We start from the raw sequence: 21,868 nt of genomic DNA, 5'->3' as shown, positions 1-21,868 counted from the left end.
GAGGATGTTCACATACAGTTTTATGCCCAGTTTAGGCCTAGAATAAGCTTTGAATGAGGATCCTCAGATAAAAGATTGTGGGTTTTAGACCGGTGGAGATGGTTAACGCATATTGTTGCTAATGATAATGATGGTAGAATTATCTTGCTCTCTGATGCGTGTTTAATTGTTAAGGTTAACGTAAAAGTCTTTTTATGGCTCGTTTAAACAAACGTTGCATTCGTGCCAATTCAAGGAATCTCATTTGAGATGATTATTCACATATTTTATAGATCTAAGGTGCTGTATGCACAAACAGGACATTGCCTCTGGCCACACAGAAACGGTAAATCAGATATTGGAAAAATATTGGTTCGTAGTTCTACCCGAGTGGCTGGTGCCTACATCCACTGGGGTAGAAAAGGGAGACACTGTCTTAGTCAGAGGAGAACTACCTGTAGGAACTAGAAGGAGAGGGAGACGAAACCCCGAATGGGCTACTGAAAGGACCCAAGGATCTTTTGTAAGGTTTCACCAAGGCCCCAGATGTAGAGAAATGCATCCCCCAAAAGCGTTTGCCCAAGAACAGAAGTAGTCTATGTTAGTCTTAGGGCTTTCGTGAATCATTTCCCGACTTTAAAAATACAATATAAAAACATCAGTTATTACCTTAGCTAACACGAGGAGCACGCTGTGTGGAAAGTGGTGCATAGGTGATGCGGAAATTGCAGCATACAAGTGAACCGTAGACCTGGGATTTTCTTTTTTTTTTAAATAATAGTATCAACCGATACTACAGCTATGTTCTTAAGAAACCAGCCAGCCCTGGTGGCCCAACTTACTAAAATCAAGACCAAGTGCTGTAGGCATACTGTAATGCCTCTCATTAACTATTACAAACGTAAAAATCATGCCAGCTCTTTCATATGAGTCAGAGGTCTCGTATCTTCCTAAAGAAAGGGATGTAGACCGCATGGAAGGAACCATTTGGAAATACTCCCCAGGTTTACTGAATTGTATCACAATGCAGAATTGGGACTCCATCTTTTAATTCCTAGGTTATCTTAAAGAAACGCATGATTTTTCATAAGATATTAAATCCTTGCGAAGATAAAGAGCTGGGAACCACATTATTCAAAAAGAGTTGAAATGCTTTGGATCACATGTATAAGGAGTCCATGGGTTTTCTACAAGACATAGGTAGTAACCAGGAACAAGTAAAACATAATCCCCCTGAGAGTAAAAAAAAGAAAGTCAAAGGGCCTGATTCACAAGAATGTTTCATAATGGCGCAATCCCATAAGAAAATGCCCCGGTTAATCAGGCCCAACGAATTTGATTGGGTGAAACAGTAGACAATCTGAATCAATATAGTTCCCTGAAGGAGCACAGCAGATTGATTAGACATCATGATATCCTTTCAGGATATCTAAAGTGCGCTCCTTATATGATATAGACAGACATGTATGCAATTTCGTCTGAATCAGCTGTGTACCTTGGACCAGAAGGGGAATCCCGAGAAAGGAAAGGTTATGTCATATATGTAAGACCCCGGATACTATGGATCATTGGAAACATTTATTCAGATTTTGTAAAGGCACATCGGAGGTGCGTAATGTATTTTGGGCCAATTTCACTTGGACTTGTGGGTAATTGATGAGGAGGCACTATGTGTAGTTTTCTTAGTGGTGAGCACCACAAAACCATGTAGCCTCTGTCCATTTTATGAAAGCATGCTATAAACCGTTGGGCCAAAAGGGGCACGAGCGGGTTTGTTAGCATAGGCCTTAGTGGCATTTTCTATACATAGAATGATTTTTAGTGATTCTATTAAGATTGTATATCATTTACGTTTATCAGTTATACGTTCGATGTCTAAACACTTTTTTGGTGTTGCGTATTGGTATTTTATACATGTGAATTCTAGCCATTTTATTGTAGATTATCTTGTTTATACGCCACACGTTTAAACATTTATATTTATTGCGTATTTGGTATTAATTGTGTAAATTAGTGTATGAATACTATAACAATTTTATGCATTCGTGTAAGGGTTTTTGTAAACCAATATATGAAATAATCATTTAAATAAATTGTGTGCTTCACAGAATTAAAATAAAACACTGTATAAAAAGAAAAGAAAAAGTACAAGAAACAGAGCATACATTTGCCATTTAAAATTGATTTTCTGCTGTTGCTGTAGAACCGCGTGCGGGACAGTTTGCATGGCCTTCTGAGAGGGGGGTTGCATGCAGTACTTGAATGTGCATTTCAGCTTACCTAGTAAAATTGCCAAGATTCCCACAATGCCAGTTCCAGCTCCCAGTTCAATGACCTTTTTGCCATGAAAATCCAACCCCTGCTCTTCAAAGTAGTAGCAGAGGGCGAGAGCCTGCGAAGAAAAGCAATACAACGGATAATATTTATACACCTTCCTGGTCAAATGCAGCTTCAGGATTCATTCATATATTCTCTCACTCTCTCACACACACACACACACACACACAATACACAGCTACGGATTCAACCTTTCAGTGTTGTAACGAGGGACCTCAGATATTAAAATCATAGCCCATCTTGCACACAAACCAGGGCCATGCACACGCATTTTCTCCAGTGTATCTTCACAACAGTGTGAACAGTATGCAAACATGCTCTGATGCAGCTTTGCAGCCCATACATACATGGTAACATGTCATTAAGTGCGTGGTGCTTTCCATCAGTACAAAAAGGAAGGCTTTCATAGTGTTTCTTCAGCAGATTATTTTGCTTTTTGGGGAGCCCCTTGTGCCAACATTTTTTTATTCCCCTTTTGCAACAATGCAAAAAACACAGAATTTAAAAAATTGCCTTTTTGTGGGTAAAAATAACCTACCAATGCTTTTGCACAAATAGAATGGCATATCTCTCAGCACAAGCTCTCCAACAATCAGCAGCAGTCGTATCTACAGATCACTGAAGTGGAACAGGTCTTAGCTACCAATGTGCCGATTGTGAAGCCACATCCACGATCACAACCACCATCTTCCTTGGAGACATCATCTTGCCTGGCAACTGCCAAGCCAATAAATTGACCATCCTCTCTAGAACTTGCTTCATTTGTGACCAACAATCCCATACACTCTAATGGCAACCCACAAGGTAGGCCTTCTCATTTCTTCCCTCCTCACCCACAACTGTTAGAGAGTGTGCATGGTGCAGGACATTCCTAAGAGAATCTATACCCACACAGATCATTGAAAAACTTTCCGATCAAACAACTAGAGAGAAAACTTGCCTCATGACCAAACTAACACAAGATATAAGTGTACTCTTAGAAACCCTCAACACTATTCTAGTCCAGACAGCAGGACTCCATGCACTACTCACCACCTTTCAATCACCAAAACATCAAGCCCAAACCTATGCAAAGCAGAAGAACACAAAAGAAGAGACAAATCTGCAATCTGTAACAACAGTACCACAAACCCCCCGTCAACCAACACCAAGGACAAACCAACATCAAGGACAAATCAGACAACATCTCAACACATAAGTAAGAAACAGGAGCAAAGAGATGTTCAAGGCTGTAAAACTTGGCACCATCTCCCCCATGTTTCCTATTGCATAGTGCAATCAGAAAAACAGTTATCAATCACAATAGCCAACAGCAATAATCAGCCCAAAATGTAAAGGTGGGCATGCTTCGAGTTCATTTGGTGCTCACTCAACGTAAACTTAGAAAGACGTTGGCCCCTTTGCATTTCCATGGGGGCATGCATAGTTAGGAGGGGCCAGATGCAGAGCAAAAAGGATGCTGCAGCTGGGGCCAAGTGAAAGAAGACAGCCAGGAGTGCTAAAGCAGCGGTTTAAGGAGGCCAAGGGAAGTACAGACGCTGCTCAGACAGCTTGGAATGTGTGCTGGCACTGGCAGTCAAGGGGCCTCATTACGACCCTGGCCTTAAGGGTTCAACGGCGCCGTAAAAGGTGTTGGCGCTGTTAAGGGTTTAACGCCTGATTACGAGGCCCCTTTGCGGGACCCAACCTTAACGGCTGTTTTTTCCAGCCGTTAAAGTAGGGACCCGCAAAGGGACTTGGTGCTAATAACGGTACCGCAATTTGCGATACCGTTATTAGCGCCTTCCCCATTGAGCCCTATGGGGCAAAAATGGGAATGGGGAAGGGCCATGGGGGCATGGGGAATTACCGCCCCACCAACCTCGGAATGGGGTGGTAATTCCCCATTCCGCCATGGCGGACACCGGCATGGACCATGGTGCTAACAGCACCATGGTCCTCTGCCTGGGTCGTAATGAGTCCCAATATCTGCAATCAAAAACATCTGATTGGCTCCACAGCACCTCCGGGGTGCTAATACTTCACCATCAAGCTCTGCACCATCCAACACAACATGGACCTCACAAACAACCATGCGCTCACTCCCACAATGAGAGACCCTTATCTGGTACACTTCATCAGCCTTGACCAAGATGCCTTCCTAAATCACACTCGCCTCAATCAAGGTTTGACCATCATCATGATTTTGCATTTTTAAATCCCTCCAGGGAAATATCCACCCCCACCCCACTCAACATCGTCAATGCTTCATGTTACGCCCCCAATGCGACGCTGGTGGTGTCCCTGGTGCCCAGGGCAGTGATCTGTGGGCCCCCAGACTCTGAGGAAGTGGATTTTTGGGTAGTCACCCACTTGCACAGTGTAACTTGTAGATGTACCTGCGCCTGCAAAAGAAGTGCCTGAGCAAACATGCACTGCGTTTTTGGAGAATTACATTATCATTAGCCCCAAACTCTCTGACGGCAGCAACACTCCCCTTCACAATACAGGCTGGCCAAATAATCCCTTCCCTAAAGAAGACATAACTAAGCACTGATATATGATCTCTATTGTGCTCAACCATCCATCTCTCCTGTCTTAAAATATTAGAAAAATCGGGAAGACCCAATAGCAGACACACAGAGCAGCATGCCCTACTGCACGTCTATCAGTCTTCCAACCAAGTGCAAGCCTAGAACTGCATCTTCTACTTCAGTCAATGGCACCACAACATATCCTCAACCTCTCTACTCCTACTCCTCATCCTGGAAGCGTTGGCAGCATCTTTCCATTAAATCTCCTCTTACATTATACACCAATGTATCCACGTAGACCCCTCCAGAGAACCCTGGATTTCAAAATTTGTACAGGGGGCTCCAAGGGCCAGTCCTCGCCCAATGATACATCTATATTCTAGGGAGTCTCTAGGGTTCCTCTGGTCAATGAGATCACCACCTTGCAATACACTGGCCCCATAAAGACCTCTACCTCAAGGCGACATTCTACAAAGAACATCCACGACACAGCTCTTACCATAAGAATTGCCCTCAAATAGCATGTGAGTAAACACTAAATAAATAACGATATCCCAGGCCGCACAGCTTCAACAGGATGTAAGAGTGTTTGTCTCGTAAGTAAGCACATCATTTTTGTGTTTACTCGCAGGGTACTTGAGGGATAGTTGGGAGCCAGTGTACAAAACAAGGAACTTGGTACAGTGGGAAAGTGATCGTGCAAAACCCAAACTCTCCATAACGATGTCAGATAGTCAGGATTGATTCTGCGCTTCATTGCCTCTGCAATGTATGAGAGGGGATTTCATTTTGGTTGGAAACTGTTCACTGTGAACCGTTGCTATTCATTCGATTCAGTTATGCACCACCACATTTTCAATGTCTGCATCCATGCCGGCCCACCAATACATTTCTCTGACTGTGCCTTTCTTGAGGATAGTAATGAGATGTCCTTTGTAGGCAGCAGTGATGCTAGTGGGTGGAATGATTGTGTCCCTTCTGAATGCATTTCAGGGTTTAAAATTAAGGGGAGCTTCTGGCCTAGGAGAGCCTGGTTAGCTTGAAAGCAACAACTACCAGGAGCTATTTTTGGCTCCCAGGCAATTGGTGCCTTACAAACATGCATACATGGCCTTGACTTTGAGCATTTAAGAAAGCCATTAAAGAAGGCTTAGGACACGTCTAGTACACCTTTAAACATAGTGAATCATACATAATGGGAAAAAAGTGAAAGTGTGCATCTTACGTGGAAGTTAGATGTATGGTGCGGCGCATGGTACTCGCTCCTGGTTCCCCAGCAGCAGCTCCTTCCTAGTGGATGATGCCGGACACCCAAGAGATGGTTTTAGCTCCAGCTCCTGCTCATCAGATCTTAATTTAGATCCCTGCATTTCCTTGCATAAGGATGTCTTTGGATACCTTTCATACTGCTATTTGTAGACAACGTTCTTGGGGCCAATATTTTGTTGCATACACCTTAGGTTGGAATATGGGCAGCCATGCACTCTCTCGTCTGGCGTAGCACCTCCTCCCCAACCTATGCGTACCTCACCCCACGTTAATAGATATAGAAGGTTGACTGACCCCTATTGTCTACTCTGCCTTGTACTAGTGGTGAAAACCTAAAGGCTGCTTGCCTTCTTAACCTAGATCTCCCTCTGGGACTTCCTAACTGTCCTCACTCTATGCAGATGTTATTGCTCTATTGGGATTAGGGTTTTGTGCATTACTGACACCCTGTTGGATTCTCTACTTCTATCATGCTCACCCCCCCCCATTCTTGTTCCTTCTTCTACTCTCCTCCTTCCCACTTTAACCACCTCTCTTCAACCCTCCTTCCATGCTGCTCCCTCTCCGATCTCGGATGTCTCTCACTCCTTCTGGGTCTCGTCTCCACACTTTGATGTTACCACCCTCTCTCTGATGCTACTACTCCCGCCTCCTCTGGCCTCCACACCACTACTCCCCTTTCCACACCACTACTTCCCCCTTCACACTGCTACCCGCTCCTCCTCCACTCTGCTACTCCCTCCTCTGCACCATTACTCCCTCCTCCCTCCTACTACTACTCAAACACTCTCCTTTCACGCAGTATCATACACTTCACAGACAGTCCTTACAGAGGCAGGCGAGCACGCTAACAGTATGACTTCTGCCTACTAAAGTTGCTTTTTCTATGAAAAACGGAGCCTAAAACATGCTTGCATTTGCCAAAAGGGAAACCTGTCAGAAGCGAGCGATGTGGAGGCGAGCATAGCTACACAATAGGCAAAGATCCTTCATTGCAAAGATATGCAGTTTTTAAGTTTGCAGCCTTTTAACAACTGACGGCGAGATCCCTTGTTACTAAATGAGATGATTATTTGGTGGTCTGCTGCACCATTCTAGTGCTTGCTGGCATTGAGGCTGCCCAATGTATGAAACGTAATTATTGGTAAAGAATAAGTACCCTTGGGTGGTGCACATCAACATTGGTCCTTACACTAACTCTTCTAACCACTCCTGCCATACTAACATGCACACTCTCACTGGACTTCCACTCACTAGCCAATACCTCATCTGCACCTGAAAACACCTGCACACTCTACCGCTCCTTCCTCCCTCCTGCTGGTCTCATGGTAGTACACCTGCTTCTCTGACCTCACCCAAATGACCCACACTTCAAGCTTCATGTGGGGTCTTTATCCCACTCCTCTGGTCCCAAGTGGGCCTTTGCCCCAGTGTTCCACTCAAAGGATGTGGGGTAAGCAGCAAACAGTACCAATAATGGACTAAACTCCCCCACTTCCTCCGCGTTGACACACTGCGCCAAAGCAACAGAGGCCAGTGAGGGAGAATTTTCGAGTTTGTGTTAGAGGGCTTTGTTCCTCTTGCCCTACAGGATGTGGAGTCCCTTGTGGACTAGAGTGTCTGTTGGTGGCGCTCGCTGCTGCGTTAACACCACACGCACAGTCTCCCTGAGCGATGTGCATGAATGGTGTTACTTCTCTGCCGATATCCTGTCCCCGGAGTCTGGGGAACTGCTCAATGGTGGTTGGGTCACAGTCTTTCTGTGGGTGGCGTGGTATCTGATATAGGAGGTGTGGCCAGAAGTGGGGCACAAGGGACAGGAATTAGGACCCCTTGAACTGCCATAGGGCCTCATTACACGGAAGGCGGTAATGGTTAACGGCCACCGTTAATGGTAACGGTGACCGTTAAGCATTACCGCCTTACTACGAGGTCCCTTAGCGGGTTGGTGCTTTAACGCCTGCTTTTTGCAGGCGTTAAAAACCAACCCGCTAAGGGACCTCGGAGCTAATTACGGCACCGCAAAATTGCGGTGCCGTAATTAGCGCCTTCCCCATTCCCATAGAGCCCTATGGGGCAGAAATGGGAATGGGGAAGGGCAATGGCGGAAGGGGGATTTACCGCCCCACCAACCTTCGAATGGGGCGGTAAATCCCCTTTCCGCCAAGGCGGTGCCGGTATTTTACCGGCATGAGCCATGGCGCTAATAGCGCACCGCCTTCCGTGTAATGAGGCCCATAGTCTTTAGGGTTCGAAATGATTTCTCTCTCGCTTGACAAGGCCAGAGTCCTGGCCTTGACAAATTTACTTAACAATGGTGGAAATTATTTAAATGATAACCACAAGGATTGTCCATACCCACTGCTCTTCATTATCTACCAGACTCCATTAATCAAGCTCATCAAAAAACCTTCTGTGGTATAACTATGCAGACAACACACAAATCATCTATAAAATCAAAGATGCACTAGAAGAGAACACAACACTCGAAGACTGTCTCAAAGAACTCTATTAATGGATGAACACAAACAACCCAGGCAAGACAGAAATCATGGCTGTATCCAAAAAACAGGAAAATAACCTTTATATCACATGGCACACAGAACCAGGCACCGACATCAGTGAAAATAGTCAAAAACCTTGGAGTTCTAATTGACAAATGCACTAACACTAGAACCACAAGTAAGCGCAATCATCAAGAAATGACTCTTCCTCCTACACACGATTAAAATAAAACTGACCATCATATCCCTCATCATGTCCAGAGTAGACTATGCAAACAGCCTTTATCTCACAATGCCAAAACACCTGCTGAAGAAACTGCAACGTATCCAAAATGCAGCAGCCAGACTTCTATCTCAAACTATCACGAAGGGACCACATCACCCCAGCACTAAAAATGTTACACTGGCTGGCAATCAAGAACGAATTACGTTCAAAACGATTTGCATAATGCACAGAGCAATTGAAGGCCAAGGAGCAGAATTCCTACAAAAGTAAATAACCATTTACCTACCACCAAGAGCACTCAGATCAAGCAACGACATCCGCCTAGAACCAAAACCATACACAAGAAAAAAAAAGAAACTTGGGGGTTCCTTATTCTCTCACTCGAATGCAAAACCTTGGAACACCCGTCCGAAAGAAATAGGAAGGATCACCTAAAATGCTGAAAATTACTTCACCTCAGAACCAGAAGGAAACAACTAGAAAAACAAAGACACCACTGGAAATAGAATGCGCCACAACAAGTGCACTGAAAAAGTAGCCGGGCTGGGAGGGAGCCCAGCACATACCCGCTCCCAAACCAAACCCTTTGTTAGGCAGCACGCAAGGGACAGGCACCTTAGCTGCAGAGCATTAACGAATAACTAGCACACCAGTAGGACAGGAAGCGCCTGGAATTGGGATGGAGGGGAACCCGCCCAAGGAGCTCAGGGAGGCGATGGCCGCCACATCCCTTTGAAGACTTAAGAGCAAACCCACAACCATACCAATCTTGACACAGAGGTGGGGAGAGGCCTTCACCACCTTCCTGCACACAGACCACTACACAATTACAGAGACATGCCACCACTATGCGCAGAACACGGCGAGTGACCCACCACAGAACTACCCAGCAGACAGCACGAGATAACCCCACTAACCCAAACGTTAAACCTCCACTCTCTGCATACACCTCTCAAACGCTAAACAAACACAACCACATCCTTGCACAGCAATCCACATGCACTTCACTGCAACAACAAAACAAACCACACACAGTCCCGCACAAAAACACATGGGTGTCAACTGATCCGCAAATCGCACCCATGCTCAGTGAACGGTGTTAACCGAACTGAAGCGGTCAACAGAACATCACAACTCTCACTCTACCTTTTCCCGCTATACCCTATTAACTGTTCCTACCCCATTACATTTCAGATCCACCAGAATGCCAGGGGACCACGGCGGTGGTGATAGTGATCGGTATAAATGTCCTTAAAAATTAACGATGTCTTGGTGTGCTTGGTTTGTGTGTTTAAATGTGGGGCATTTGAATTCCCACTGTAAAAAACAATGGCATCTAAGGCCGGGGCGGGGGGGTCTATCCACTACCAGTGCTGTACCCTGTAAGGGTCGATGGCAGCCATTCATTCTGTCCTCTTGCTGACCACAGCCAACTTGGATCTCCAATGCCTTCTTCTTTATTTGTTTGATATTGTTTGTTCTGTCTGAGTGCTCTGAGGCCTGTGGGTTAGCTGCCGCTATATAAAAAAAAACATTAGAATAGAATTGTTTCAGAAACAAGGGTGTCCTACGTGGCCTGGGGCACCTGCTATTGAACATCAGTCCACGATCAAGGAGAGGTGGACTTTGGGTCCCCAAGTGGTTTGGTCAAATTACTCACACAACTATGCACCACTGACTGTTTCTAATAGAAGGTGTCATTAACAGTACATCCAACACCTTCCTCTGTTCTGTTGAAGCCCTACGTTTGCTAAGGGCCTATCCATACAACTCAAGGTGCTCTTTTGCTGTACGCGGATTTCTTGTTATTTTGAAGGAGACAGCCTTGAAACATTTGATGGAGGCTATAATCATGTTTCGGTAACGTCTGGGTGGGGTCAAAATGTCATTGCTGACATTCCATGCCCCAGGAATTTCAACCAACACCCTACGAAAACTTCAGCCTCTGTGCAGACATTGAAGGATGGGAATTTGTAGTGATGTGGGCCAATGTGTCAAGAAGCTTGTGATGTACTTCTAGTCGAGGTGAAAGGAAATCATCCGGTGGTATTACACACTTGAGAAGAGCTTTGCGAAGAATTCTGTCATAATATCAGCAATGGTGAGGAGAGGGAGGCGTTGCCTTTTTACCACTTTGTTGGGCAGTCGCATGTCTTACGTGTCAAGGCAATAGTCTCGAATCTTGGTGTCAGACTGGGTACTTTCTTGATGACCTTTGCGTCATTGAGGTTGTTTACTCCTGTTGCATCTTCTTGCATTGGTGAAATGGGATGCCCCAGTCTTTAAGTGCAAGAGGTTGAACTGTGCCTGTTAACAATCTCTGCTTTTTGGCAGCCGGCACCTTTAAAACAGTTATTTTTTATTTTTTTATTTTTTTTATTTTGTCATAGCTGATTACATCAACTTTTCAAAATTCTTAGAAAATATGATTGTCGTGACAACATGAATACATAATAGTGAAAAGAATTAACAATGCATATGATTATTACATTTTCTAAAACGTTCGAACCAGTGATAAAATTTATCAAGTCAAGCTGATAAAATGCTTAAAGTAACCATGATAAAATTAAGTACAATTACCACTATAAAAATCTGCGATTTCCGCAATTCGAAACTGGATTTTGGATTAGGTTATACTTTATGCATCTAACAGTATCTCATCGTGTAGGACGTTTTCTAAAAAGTGCACAATAGCTTTCATGATTGAGAATCCAGTGCTATTGAATAAAATACTCCAAATTTCATTTTCATCCTTCTCCATATACAGATTCAAAAGATTCTTAAAATGTTTTTCTCGAATAACATGCAAATGTGGGCATGATACAATGAGATGTGGCAACGTTTCTTTCATATGTCGGTTTTTGCAGAAGCGGCAAAATTTGAGCTCCACATGAATAGTTTTACGCCTAGCCATAATCTCTCTCGTTAGCCATAAATTTAGCCTCATTCTTAAAAATTTATTACGAATGTTAGCTGAAGGACATTTCAACAAGTATCCGGCCGTTTGTCCTAGACGTTTAGGGCAAAAGAGGTTAGGGGCAAAGTCTTTGTACTTTGCGCATAACTCGTAATTTACAATCCAATCCCAGCAAAACAGTTTTTTCTTTGCACCACTTGGGTTTTCTATAAGGAATTGTAAGGAGATGTCAGCTTTAGCTAATGTGTCTATTACCGTGTTTCGCCATTTCGTTGGAAAGGAAGCAGACGATCCAGATAGTTGGCGAGCTACTGTGCTCAGAATATTAACATCAGTAATTCCAAGCAAACTTTTTCGAAAGAAGGCACACATTCTCCATTTTACTCTACTATGTAGTGAGTTCAAACCCAATTCAAATCTTAGCAGGGGCAAAGGAACACAATTTGGGAGTCGCAGTACCTTTTTCCAAAAAGAGGCCTCAAGGTTATTCCATGAGTTGTCATTGGAATATAATTTTGATTCCACACCATAGAGTAAAACGGGCGTCACCTTTTGTTCGTAGAACATCAAAATGTGTTTTAATGTAAATTTTCCGTACTTAAATACGAGGATTTTCGCTTGAGATATGAGAGTTAGCAATTTTGTGTTTAGCATGTGTGTAGCAGCGACTTGAGTGCCAGTATTTTGTAAGCTCACTCCCAAGTACTTGAAATTCGAAACAATTTCCATGATTTGGTGCTGCAAATACCACGGTCCATTATGAGTTCTACGTTTACCCTGGGGCTTGCATACCATGATCTGAGATTTGGACAGGTTTACTGTCAGATGGTTTAGGTCTACATAGTATGAAAGGGCGGTCAGCAAATTCTGCAAGCCCTTTGGTGTCTGTGAAAGTAAGACCAAGTCATCTGCGTAGAGTAACCACGAGATGCGTTGGCCACCCAATTCCGGGGCATCGTTAATGATATCTCGGAAGCATAGGCCTAAGTCTAATATAAACAGATTAAATAGAATAGATGCTAATATACATCCCTGCTTGAGTCCAACAGACGTTCGAAAGGGTGTCGATAGTAGGCCTTCCCGTGTGAGACGGACTCGCATAGAAGTATCCGTATGTAATTGGATGATTAACGCCAGAATGGAGCTAGGACAGCCAAATTTTTTTAATTTGTCGAAAAGTAGCGTTCGATCTATTGAATCAAATGCGGCTCGGAAATCTATGAATGCAAAATATAGAGTCTGTTTCTTGGTTAAATATTGTGCTCTCAACATATTGATGGTGATGATGTTGGGAATTGTTCCCAGGCCACTGACAAAGCCAGATTGAAAAGGATCCCGTCTCGAGTGATTTTTGGTCCACTCGTTTAACTCTCGTAAAATGAGTCGACAGAAGATCTTTCCCGTAACATCCAATAGTGAGATGGGTCTATAACTTGCAGGACAAGTACGATCACCCTTTTTGTAGATAGGTACGAGGATCGACTGTTTCCAAGATGTAGGGATTTTTTGAGATTTAATGATAGTTTTAAACATAAGGAATAATATGTCGGCCCAAATCTCCGGGAATTGTTTCAGCTGCATGTTAGACAATCCGTCCGGGCCAGGGGCCCTGGAATTGCTGGCTTGTTTGATTAAGAGCTCTAAGTCTTCTTTAGTGAAGCGTAGATTAAAAGCAGTGTCATGCTTTAAAAGTGAGACAGATGAAGATGCTTGGTCACTTGTGAATTGGTTAGAGTAATAACAAACCCACGTGTTCTCCGAGACATCATTTGTTTGGATTGCCACTTGATGACCTGATGTTATTTGGTTTATAGTATGCCATGAACAGGCTGAATTTTTTGAGGCTAGGGCTACTAGCATGTTTTCCCCATCATCCTGATATAATTTGGCTTTAATGCCTCTAGCCCAATTTCTATATTTTGTTTGGATTTGCGATAGAGCAACCCGACGTAGTTCTAGAGGAAGTGTATTGGCCTTTCTTTTTTCGGCTCGCATTACAGATTTTTTAAGTTTGACCTCAGGGTTGGTGATATGCAAATGCGGAATTTGTTTTTGCTTATGGGTGATGGATCTTGGTTGAAAGAGCTGCATCAGATCATAGTGTACATTTTCAGCCATAGTGTCATTTGTGTTGTTGCTTGTTAGATGGGCATGGTAACACGATCTAAAAGCTTTCAGGGAGTGTTCCGACCACTTTAAGCGGTTTCTTGCCGGGTTTACCACATGTGTCCCTTTAAGATAGATTGATTCAGAATTGGTGGTCATTTTATTGGAACAACAGGTTGTGTGCATGATATTATGATCACTTGCCTGCGATTCTATAATGCAAAAGTCTAAGACCATATCCAGCATCTTTGCATTGACATAAGTAAAGTCGATGATGCTGAGGCTATTATCTCGATGCCATGTCGGTCTTGGTGGAGTGTCATGTGAGAGGGATCCATCTAACATGTAAAGATTATGTGATCTAATAAACATGGTCCACATGTCAAGTCGTTTTTGTTCATTCTTGGCGAAAGGTCCCAGACAGTGTAAATTTAGATCACCTGCTAAGTAGATCAAGTTAACATGCCCATCCATCATGATTAGGTCGAAAGCCTGCGCTAAGGATTCAAAAAAACTATCATCGGAGATTCTCATATAGTTCCAGTAGATGTTAATGACAGCGCATGTATGGTTAGTACCATTCAGTCTAGACATCTGTATGAACTCATTTGGACAATACCAAGGGGATATTTTTAGACCAGAAGATTGTTTGACTGCGGTTAGTAAACCTGAGGTTGGACGACCCACCCGATGTTTTACTGCGGGAGCTAGACAAATGTCATAATTATTCCAAGAGGGAGTGCTTGTTAGCCAGGTTTCTTGGAGCAGAATTACGTCGAGGTTCAAATCACTTAAAAGAGAATTATTTAATAAATGTCGATTCCCTCTGGAGTTCCAACTAGCGAAATGAAAATTAGATGGTATGGGGGACGTTTGCTATCCTTGTTTAGGTTGGCATTGGCAACTGCAGGGTTGTGCAAGTCGTTCTTGGGGTCGGTTTTTTTGTTGGTTCGAGACAGGCGAAGCACGTATGATAGGTTTGTCTAGTACCTCTGAGGATGGAAGTAATGTAAAACCAAGGTCGGCGATTTGGGATTTCGCCGCCCAAATAGTATTTACTACCACCCTGGAATTGATCCATAAATTTACTAAAGATTGATTCGAAGCGTCCGGAAATTCGACAAGTTCGATGTCAACCGATCCTATGTCGTCGAGGTCCGGGATTTCATGAAATATCGATAGAACGGACGCCCGATTTAGATTGTACTGTCTGACAGGTGGGGGCTGACAACTGAGAGTTAAGGAATGAATCGCTGGTCGTTTAAAGCGGGTGGCAATTGGTTTTTGTTTATTTGCTAATGTTAATTCATTCGTTTTTTTTCTAGCACCATTGTCTAGATTTAGGATTGGGCCTGGTTGAGGAGTGTTGGAGGTTCCCAAAAGTTTAATTAGTGTTGCTTGCACAAGGGATTCTATATTATCAGAGTGAACTGGGTTTGTCCCAGGTTCCTCAGACCTAAGCTCTTTTGCGGATAACGTCTTCCATATAGGTTGAGAAGAATTGGTTAGGCAAGACCCCGTTGTGTCCGGTAAAGGTGATTTTTTTAAGATCGATACAACTGCAGGTGCAGGTGTCTGTGCAGCTGGAGTTTCTGGCAGCAAGGTTATATTTTTTGGAACTATTTTTAGAGCCAAATAATCATCAACTGCCTTGTATATTTCTTGACGACGCTGTTCGTAAGGCTCTAGGTTCTGAGCCATGGGAGGTGTGATAGTCATTTCAGTTGTTATGTTAGGTCTGTTATGATCGCCATTGGTCACTGTGCTCACATTCGTTTCGATGGAGTTATTTTGTGAGAGTTGGTTTGCTACAGTAACCAATTTATTTAAAGGGCTATACGCTAAGACTGGATCAGCAAGGGCCGAGTGTGTTTTAGCTTTTTTGTTTTGCTTTTGCAATGCATATTTTTTTGTAATGGCTTTTGAAGCCACTGCAGCAGGAGTGGTGAAGGTGGGTAATTTGCTAAGAAAGGCTTTAATTTGTGATGGTTGACGAGGACCCATTTTCATGTTTTTTGTTTTCTTGGTCTGTAGTTGTGATGACGATTTTTTTGTGCTAATGTTCTTTGTCTTTTTAGTCTCAAAAAGGGCGTAAGTGGGGATCGTTTTTGGTTCAAGTTCTCTTTCCATGGAGTCCACTATCGGTTCCAGTATGAACGGTAGGGGATGATATTTTTGAACGATTGGATCGTTAAATGATGAAGTCTGTGTAGACACAGGATGGTTGACAATTGTTGTTGTTTTCACATTTTTGAGATGATCCAGTTTGTCAGAGATTATAGACTGGTTTGTGAAAATCTGGTCAAATTGATTTGAGTGTGTCTCCGCCTTTAAAACCAAAACTTCAAAGAGCTTGGCCAAGGCTAAGATAGCATTATTCATCGATGTTAAAGCTATACCTATGTCCACGGACCGAGTGTCATTTATACACATGTCAGAGACGGTTTTTCCAGTTACCTTTCTAGGGGTGGGAGCAGTGAAGGAAGGATTTGCCACTGAATCAACGGGGCTGGCGTTTGTAAAGAGGGCCGGGGATTTAGATAGGTTTTCAGAGGCCATGTGAGAAAAAGCAGCCAAGGAGCTGTTCTCTAAATCAATGATAGGAATGTCATGCGGCACATAATTCACAGATGACTTAGAAGTTGAAGTATCACCCACAGTTATTACAGAAATATTACAAACGTTTAGCGGCGGAGCCTCAACACCAGTTAATACATTTGTTAGTATAGCACTGTCTGAGAGTGAGACATTTTCTTTTGCAAATTTAACAGTTGGAACGGTGACTGTAGTTGGAATACAAGGCTCGCCACTTCGAATTTCACCCATGTGTATCACAGGCTTTTCTTTATCCATTAAATTTCTCCCACCAGAATTGCTAGTTACGAGATGGTCATCTGAGGATCCTTTTATGTCTATAGGCTCTTTGGTTGGCTGTTGTAACGAAAGCCCTATAGGCTTCCCAATTTGTTGTATTGGATGATCAAAATTATTTATGCCTTTACAAAAGGGGCGAATGTCCATTTTATGGAGTGGCCCTGATTCATCTTGTCTTGTACCTCGGCTACTTACACATGGAGTGGAGCTGAGGCGAGTTCTTTTTGTATGGGCCAACGAAGGAGATTTGATATAGCTGGCGCCATTGGATCTGTGCGCTCCTGTAACTATCGGCATGCCAGACTTTAATGAGTTTATGTGTCGTTTTATAGTTGAATTATGGTCAATATCAAAAACAGGGTCTCAAGATCGAATTATTAGCACTGTTAGTGTTAACAACTTTCGACGCTTTGCCGCGGTGACCGCGGCGAAGCGGCAAAGCGGGACTTAGACCGGGACTTTGCCGGTGCGCGCGCGGCGCGCGCGCGAGTTTCTTTAAATAGCTCCGCCCAATAGGAAGTATACAAGCCAGCGCCAATGCCTACAAGAAAATCATAAGTAATTACTTGTATATTGTCCAAGTAGTGTCCAAGTTGACTGAGTATATTTAAGTAGATCTCAATCAGGGTCACCTTCTGGGAACTGTAGTATCGGCTGGCAGGCAGTTCTGTTCACGGCAGCAGTAGCAAAGCAGTAGCAGCAGAGTCAGTATCCTCGAGCGGCAAAGCGGGACTTAGACCGGGACTTCGCCGGTGCGCGCGCGCGGTGCGCGCGCGAGTTTCTTTAAATAGCTCCGCCCAATAGGAAGTATACAAGCCAGCGCCAATGCCTTCTGGGAACTGTAGTATCGGCTGGCAGGCAGTTCTGTTCACGGCAGCAGTAGCAAAGCAGTAGCAGCAGAGTCAGTATCCTCGAGCGGCAAAGCGGGACTTAGACCGGGACTAAAACAGTTATTGTATTTGGATAGGTCTTATAACTGATATTCATACCATCTACATGCAAAAGGGACCAACTCAAGTGCTCCTTCTGTGCCACAGATGACCCATGTGTCCATCTCAATAGGGATGACAGAGCATCCAGGTGATTTGGGTCTCTTCGTGCTTCATGTGCACCAAAAGGCAGGTGGAGGGAGGGCAGATGGCATAGACTAGCTTGGTATGCAGTGAAGGGCTCATAATACACATTCAACTGCAGGTAAAGAGAAAAGAAGGTCGAGGTGCCTCGGTTCGGGCGATGCAGTGCTAAATAAATCACAAGAGGCACACTACCAGCCGCTGTGCTCTTCTTGCCCGTGGAGACCATCAGATGCATTTACAGTAGTAGTTGCCGCGGAATGGCATGCACGCAGGTTGACTGAACCATGTTTCACCATGATGCCGGTCTATGGCCAGGAAGCATGCTACACACAGCTCAATGCTTACCACGGGAGATATGTTCAAAGCAAACTACTCTGCTTCGATCATCCACAAACATGAGGTCGTCCCATGTAATTAATTATGAAGGATAGGATAAATGGCAAACCCCAACAAAAAAAGAAGAGGAACCTATACCTGAAGGAAAATGAACTATAGGGCACAAAGCTCTGACCAAAGTTTGAAACTATACATTAAGACAGTGTTTGACACTTTGACCATTGCTTTGTGCCGTTTAGTTCCTTTTCATGTAGGCATATCTAGGATCCTCCGAGATTCGCTCAGCCAGCATATTGTGTTACCAAGTGCCAAAAGAGGGCAACCACTGCATCTACACATGGGCCACTTCCCCGTACTGTGTCTCAGTAACACTGTATCACTCACTGCACAGACACTAAACAAATATAAAAGGCCCTGTGCCTGGTACCCAAACTGCAGATAGGACTAACCGTCACCGCACTCCTCTACGCTGTGTACGGACACGCATCTCCTTTTGCTGCACTTTTTCTGAGGAGAAAGTCGTGCGCCTCCTCCAAGTTTGCTCTCTCTCTCTCCCTCCCTGCCCCCTCGCATTGCACTCTAACTGCTGTCTCTCTGCGCTTCACAGCTTGCCCCTGCACGCACCCCGAATCCAAACTGCATCTCCCATGCACTGCAGACAAACGGCACTGTGCAATGGACTGTCACTGTACTGGACGCCATGCAGTGCACCGCCCTGCACCACAAGCTCGTTGTACTCGCTGCACTCACCGCCTCCCATACCGGAGCCGCCACCCCCAGGCGAGCCCCGTAGTTTTGGGTGATGCGCAGCTGCCGGCCACAGTACTGGAATAGCGTCTCCTCGCAGAAAGATTCCGAGAAGAGGGCAGTCTCCTCCAGGGGGAACACCTCGTCCATGCCCGGCTAGTGGGGACCAGGGAGCATTGCTGACGTGGGGCACGGAAACGGATTTAAAGAGGCCGCGCACCATTTCCGCCTCTCTTTCCCTTAGAGCCCGCCCCATTAGAAGGGAGGAGGGGTGCAGGGGTACTGCTCAGGTACATCTGGGCCGTTTTTTTTTTTACAACACAAGCTGTTGTCATAACAAGTCAGACACGTGCTTTCAGAGTAGATAATGTCAACACCTATCCCGTTTCATTAAATGTGTATCATTATGAACAGCAAAACCAAGTTGCAAAATGGCACATGTATCACAATAAAGCACATAGCTTTTCAGTCTGTTTCCCGAGCAGCGCGGTGCTGCGAGTTCTCGGAGTGCATTAGGTTGCTGTAGTATTAATGACAGCCTTAAGCACATGGGTGTTGTGGGCTGCCTCTGGTCTACGGGGCAGCCCACCGATGGTGTCGGGATCACCCGAAACAAGAGGCGAGCCGGGTATCAGCCGGCGAACCTCGCGTAGGGCAGCACCCTACGGTGAACGGTGTCACCGGGCGCAGGATCCACTGGGAGGGGGGTGTCACCCCCTGACTCCAGCGGTCGCGGCTCCGAGGGCCCTCGGACCGCACCGCGCACACAAGGCCACGACCACGTGGCAGGCCCATATCGCACAAAGACAACACAGACACGAGTTGCCACTTCCTGGGCTCTGCTGCTCTGCCCTTGCAGTGCCAGCAGAGCCACTTTTATTAAAGGAGCATGTGAGCGTCATGACACAGTCACGGTGCTCACGTTGCACCAAACAACTAGACCCCCACACCACATCCCTCCTTTATTATAACCAAACAAAAATCAACCAAAACCCACCACAAGCTTTTGGTGCATTCCAGTCCGCGCACCACCTAACCACTACTCAAACCCAAACATTTTGTGACACCGCTAAACAAACAGGTGTGTTCCAGTCCCCCCCACCATGGGGCCCTATGACGGGGTCCTCCCCCTCAGAAAATCCCGGGATCAAACTGTCCCCCGGCGCCGCTGCAGGACAAGAAGAATACATTCTCTTCGTACTCCTCCCCTATGTCATACGGTGCTTCTCGGGGACTCTCCGCCACCTGAACCGCCGCCACCTTGGGGGTCCTTCTCCCCTTCACCTCACTCCCCCCTGATGCCCCCGCCAGACCGGGTGGGGCTGGAGCGATACACACTCGTGCAAAATAGTCTCCTTTCCCGCACCTTCCACAGATTTGTCCCATCGCAGGGCAGTCCTGCGGGTGTGGCAGATCCCACCCACACTGAGGACATATTATGGCATTGAGGTCTCTCCTCGGCCAGTCTCGCCTCCTCATCACTCTTCCTCCTGACCACCTGCCGACAGCCGCCACCTCCTCAACCTTCACTCGCTGCGTGGGGACCTCCATCTTTAAATGGTGTCTAGAGAAATCCATGGCCGAGGCCCGCAACTCCGCCAGTTCCTGGGCCCGGCCAAGCTCCAGTATTCGATTGAGGGTCAGCACTGGGTCCCTCAGGACCTGCTTGCGCAGTTTGGTGGAGCTGCAGCCGTAGATGATCTGCGCTCTGACCTCGTCTTCCTCGAAATTTCCCAGATCGCAGGACAGTGCAATGCCACGCAACTTGCCGTGGAACACATCAAGACTCTCTCTGGCACACCTCATTCGGAACCGTTCGTAGTCCCGATTAACCATGGGTCGGAAGTACCCATTCAGGGCCGTGATGGCCGCGCCATAGGACTGATTCGCTGGCCTTAGTGTCTTAAACAGCCTCTGAACGGCCAGTCCAGCAGAGTACAGGAGTGTCGGGCGTTTCGCTGCATCCTTGATCTCGACTGCATCGAAGTACAATTCCAGGTTCTCCACCCAGGCCGCCCACAGGGACCCCAGACTGGCAGGACTGGCAGGCGCACCCAGGATGTCGAAGTGGGGTATCGGGGCAAGCTGGCCTCGACATATGCCTTCACTGTCCTCGTCCACCATGATAACTGCGTGGCCGGATACTTGTTATGTCAATAGCAGTTGACCGTTGTAGACCGTGGGTGGACAGTACCTTCTGGGGTGTGGATGATGGCAGGGGTGTCCAGATGTGGGCAGCCCGTTGATGCCTTCACGTTCTTGCTGCTGTAGGCCCCTCTCCGTGCACTCACCGGTTGCGGACCTCCATAGACCTCCTTGGTGCCAACCAGCCTGCCCCTCCCAGCGGGCGCACAAGCACTCCAAATGGAGCCGCTACCCCTGGGGCTGAATGCTGATGCAGGCACCAGAACGGAATGTTTCGGACACCCCTCTGCCACCACTGCTATCTTGGTGGCAGCTCACCAGTTGTTCCCGGGCTCAGATTCCCGTTCATATGGGGAGCGGGGAGCCTGATCACCCTCTCTTCACCACCACCACGGCCCGGATTAGTAGGCCACGCCCCCTTCCTCTTTTGTTTTGCAACTTTCACCCATCGGCAGCCCGGGCTCAGTGAATCGCGCTCTCCGGTCCAAAGGAGAATGCTGCAGCGGGCCGGAGCTTCAAGCCCCACCCCGTTCCATTGTTCTGGGTCCAAGCCCCGACTCGCCTGCAATGTTTTGCCCGGCGGTCCGCGCTGCCAATGTCGCTTCCCCTTCTTTTGGGGGTATGGGCAAGGGACCTCGGCACGGGCACCAGTACCCCTCACCTGCCGCCCACGCCGCAACACGGGCACCGCCGGATCACCCCTGACAGGGCACGCCGACTCCACCACACGGCCGCCGACTGCGGCCGCGTGCGCGGGTCCTTTCTCCTGCCTGCCGCAAAATGCCAAGCGGCAGGCGCGACCTCGTCGCCAGTGTTGTGGGCTGCCTCCGGTCTACGGG

At 46.1% G+C, this 21,868-nt stretch overlaps 1 protein-coding gene across 1 annotated transcript in view; it reads right to left on the bottom strand.

Annotated features, from left to right (window-relative positions):
- Positions 1-19,096, bottom strand: part of EEF1AKMT3 (EEF1A lysine methyltransferase 3) — a 44,085-nt gene extending 24,989 nt beyond the window's left edge. Inside the window, exons 1-2 of the mRNA XM_069653357.1 lie at positions 18,888-19,096; positions 2,260-2,371 (exon numbers count right to left, since the gene is read on the bottom strand). Coding sequence (XP_069509458.1) covers positions 2,260-2,371; positions 18,888-19,034 — 259 coding nt within the window. The 5' untranslated portion in view covers positions 19,035-19,096. The remainder of the gene's footprint in view (positions 1-2,259; positions 2,372-18,887) is intronic.
- Between the last annotated feature and the right edge of the window lie 2,772 nt (positions 19,097-21,868).

Source organism: Ambystoma mexicanum, chromosome 3q (assembly GCF_040938575.1).
Source record: "Ambystoma mexicanum isolate Mex_15411 chromosome 3q, UKY_AmexF1_1, whole genome shotgun sequence".
Classification (NCBI taxonomy): Eukaryota; Metazoa; Chordata; class Amphibia; order Caudata; family Ambystomatidae; genus Ambystoma; species Ambystoma mexicanum.
Note: the sequence above shows the minus strand (reverse complement) of the source record. Positions and strands in the feature narration are given on the sequence as shown.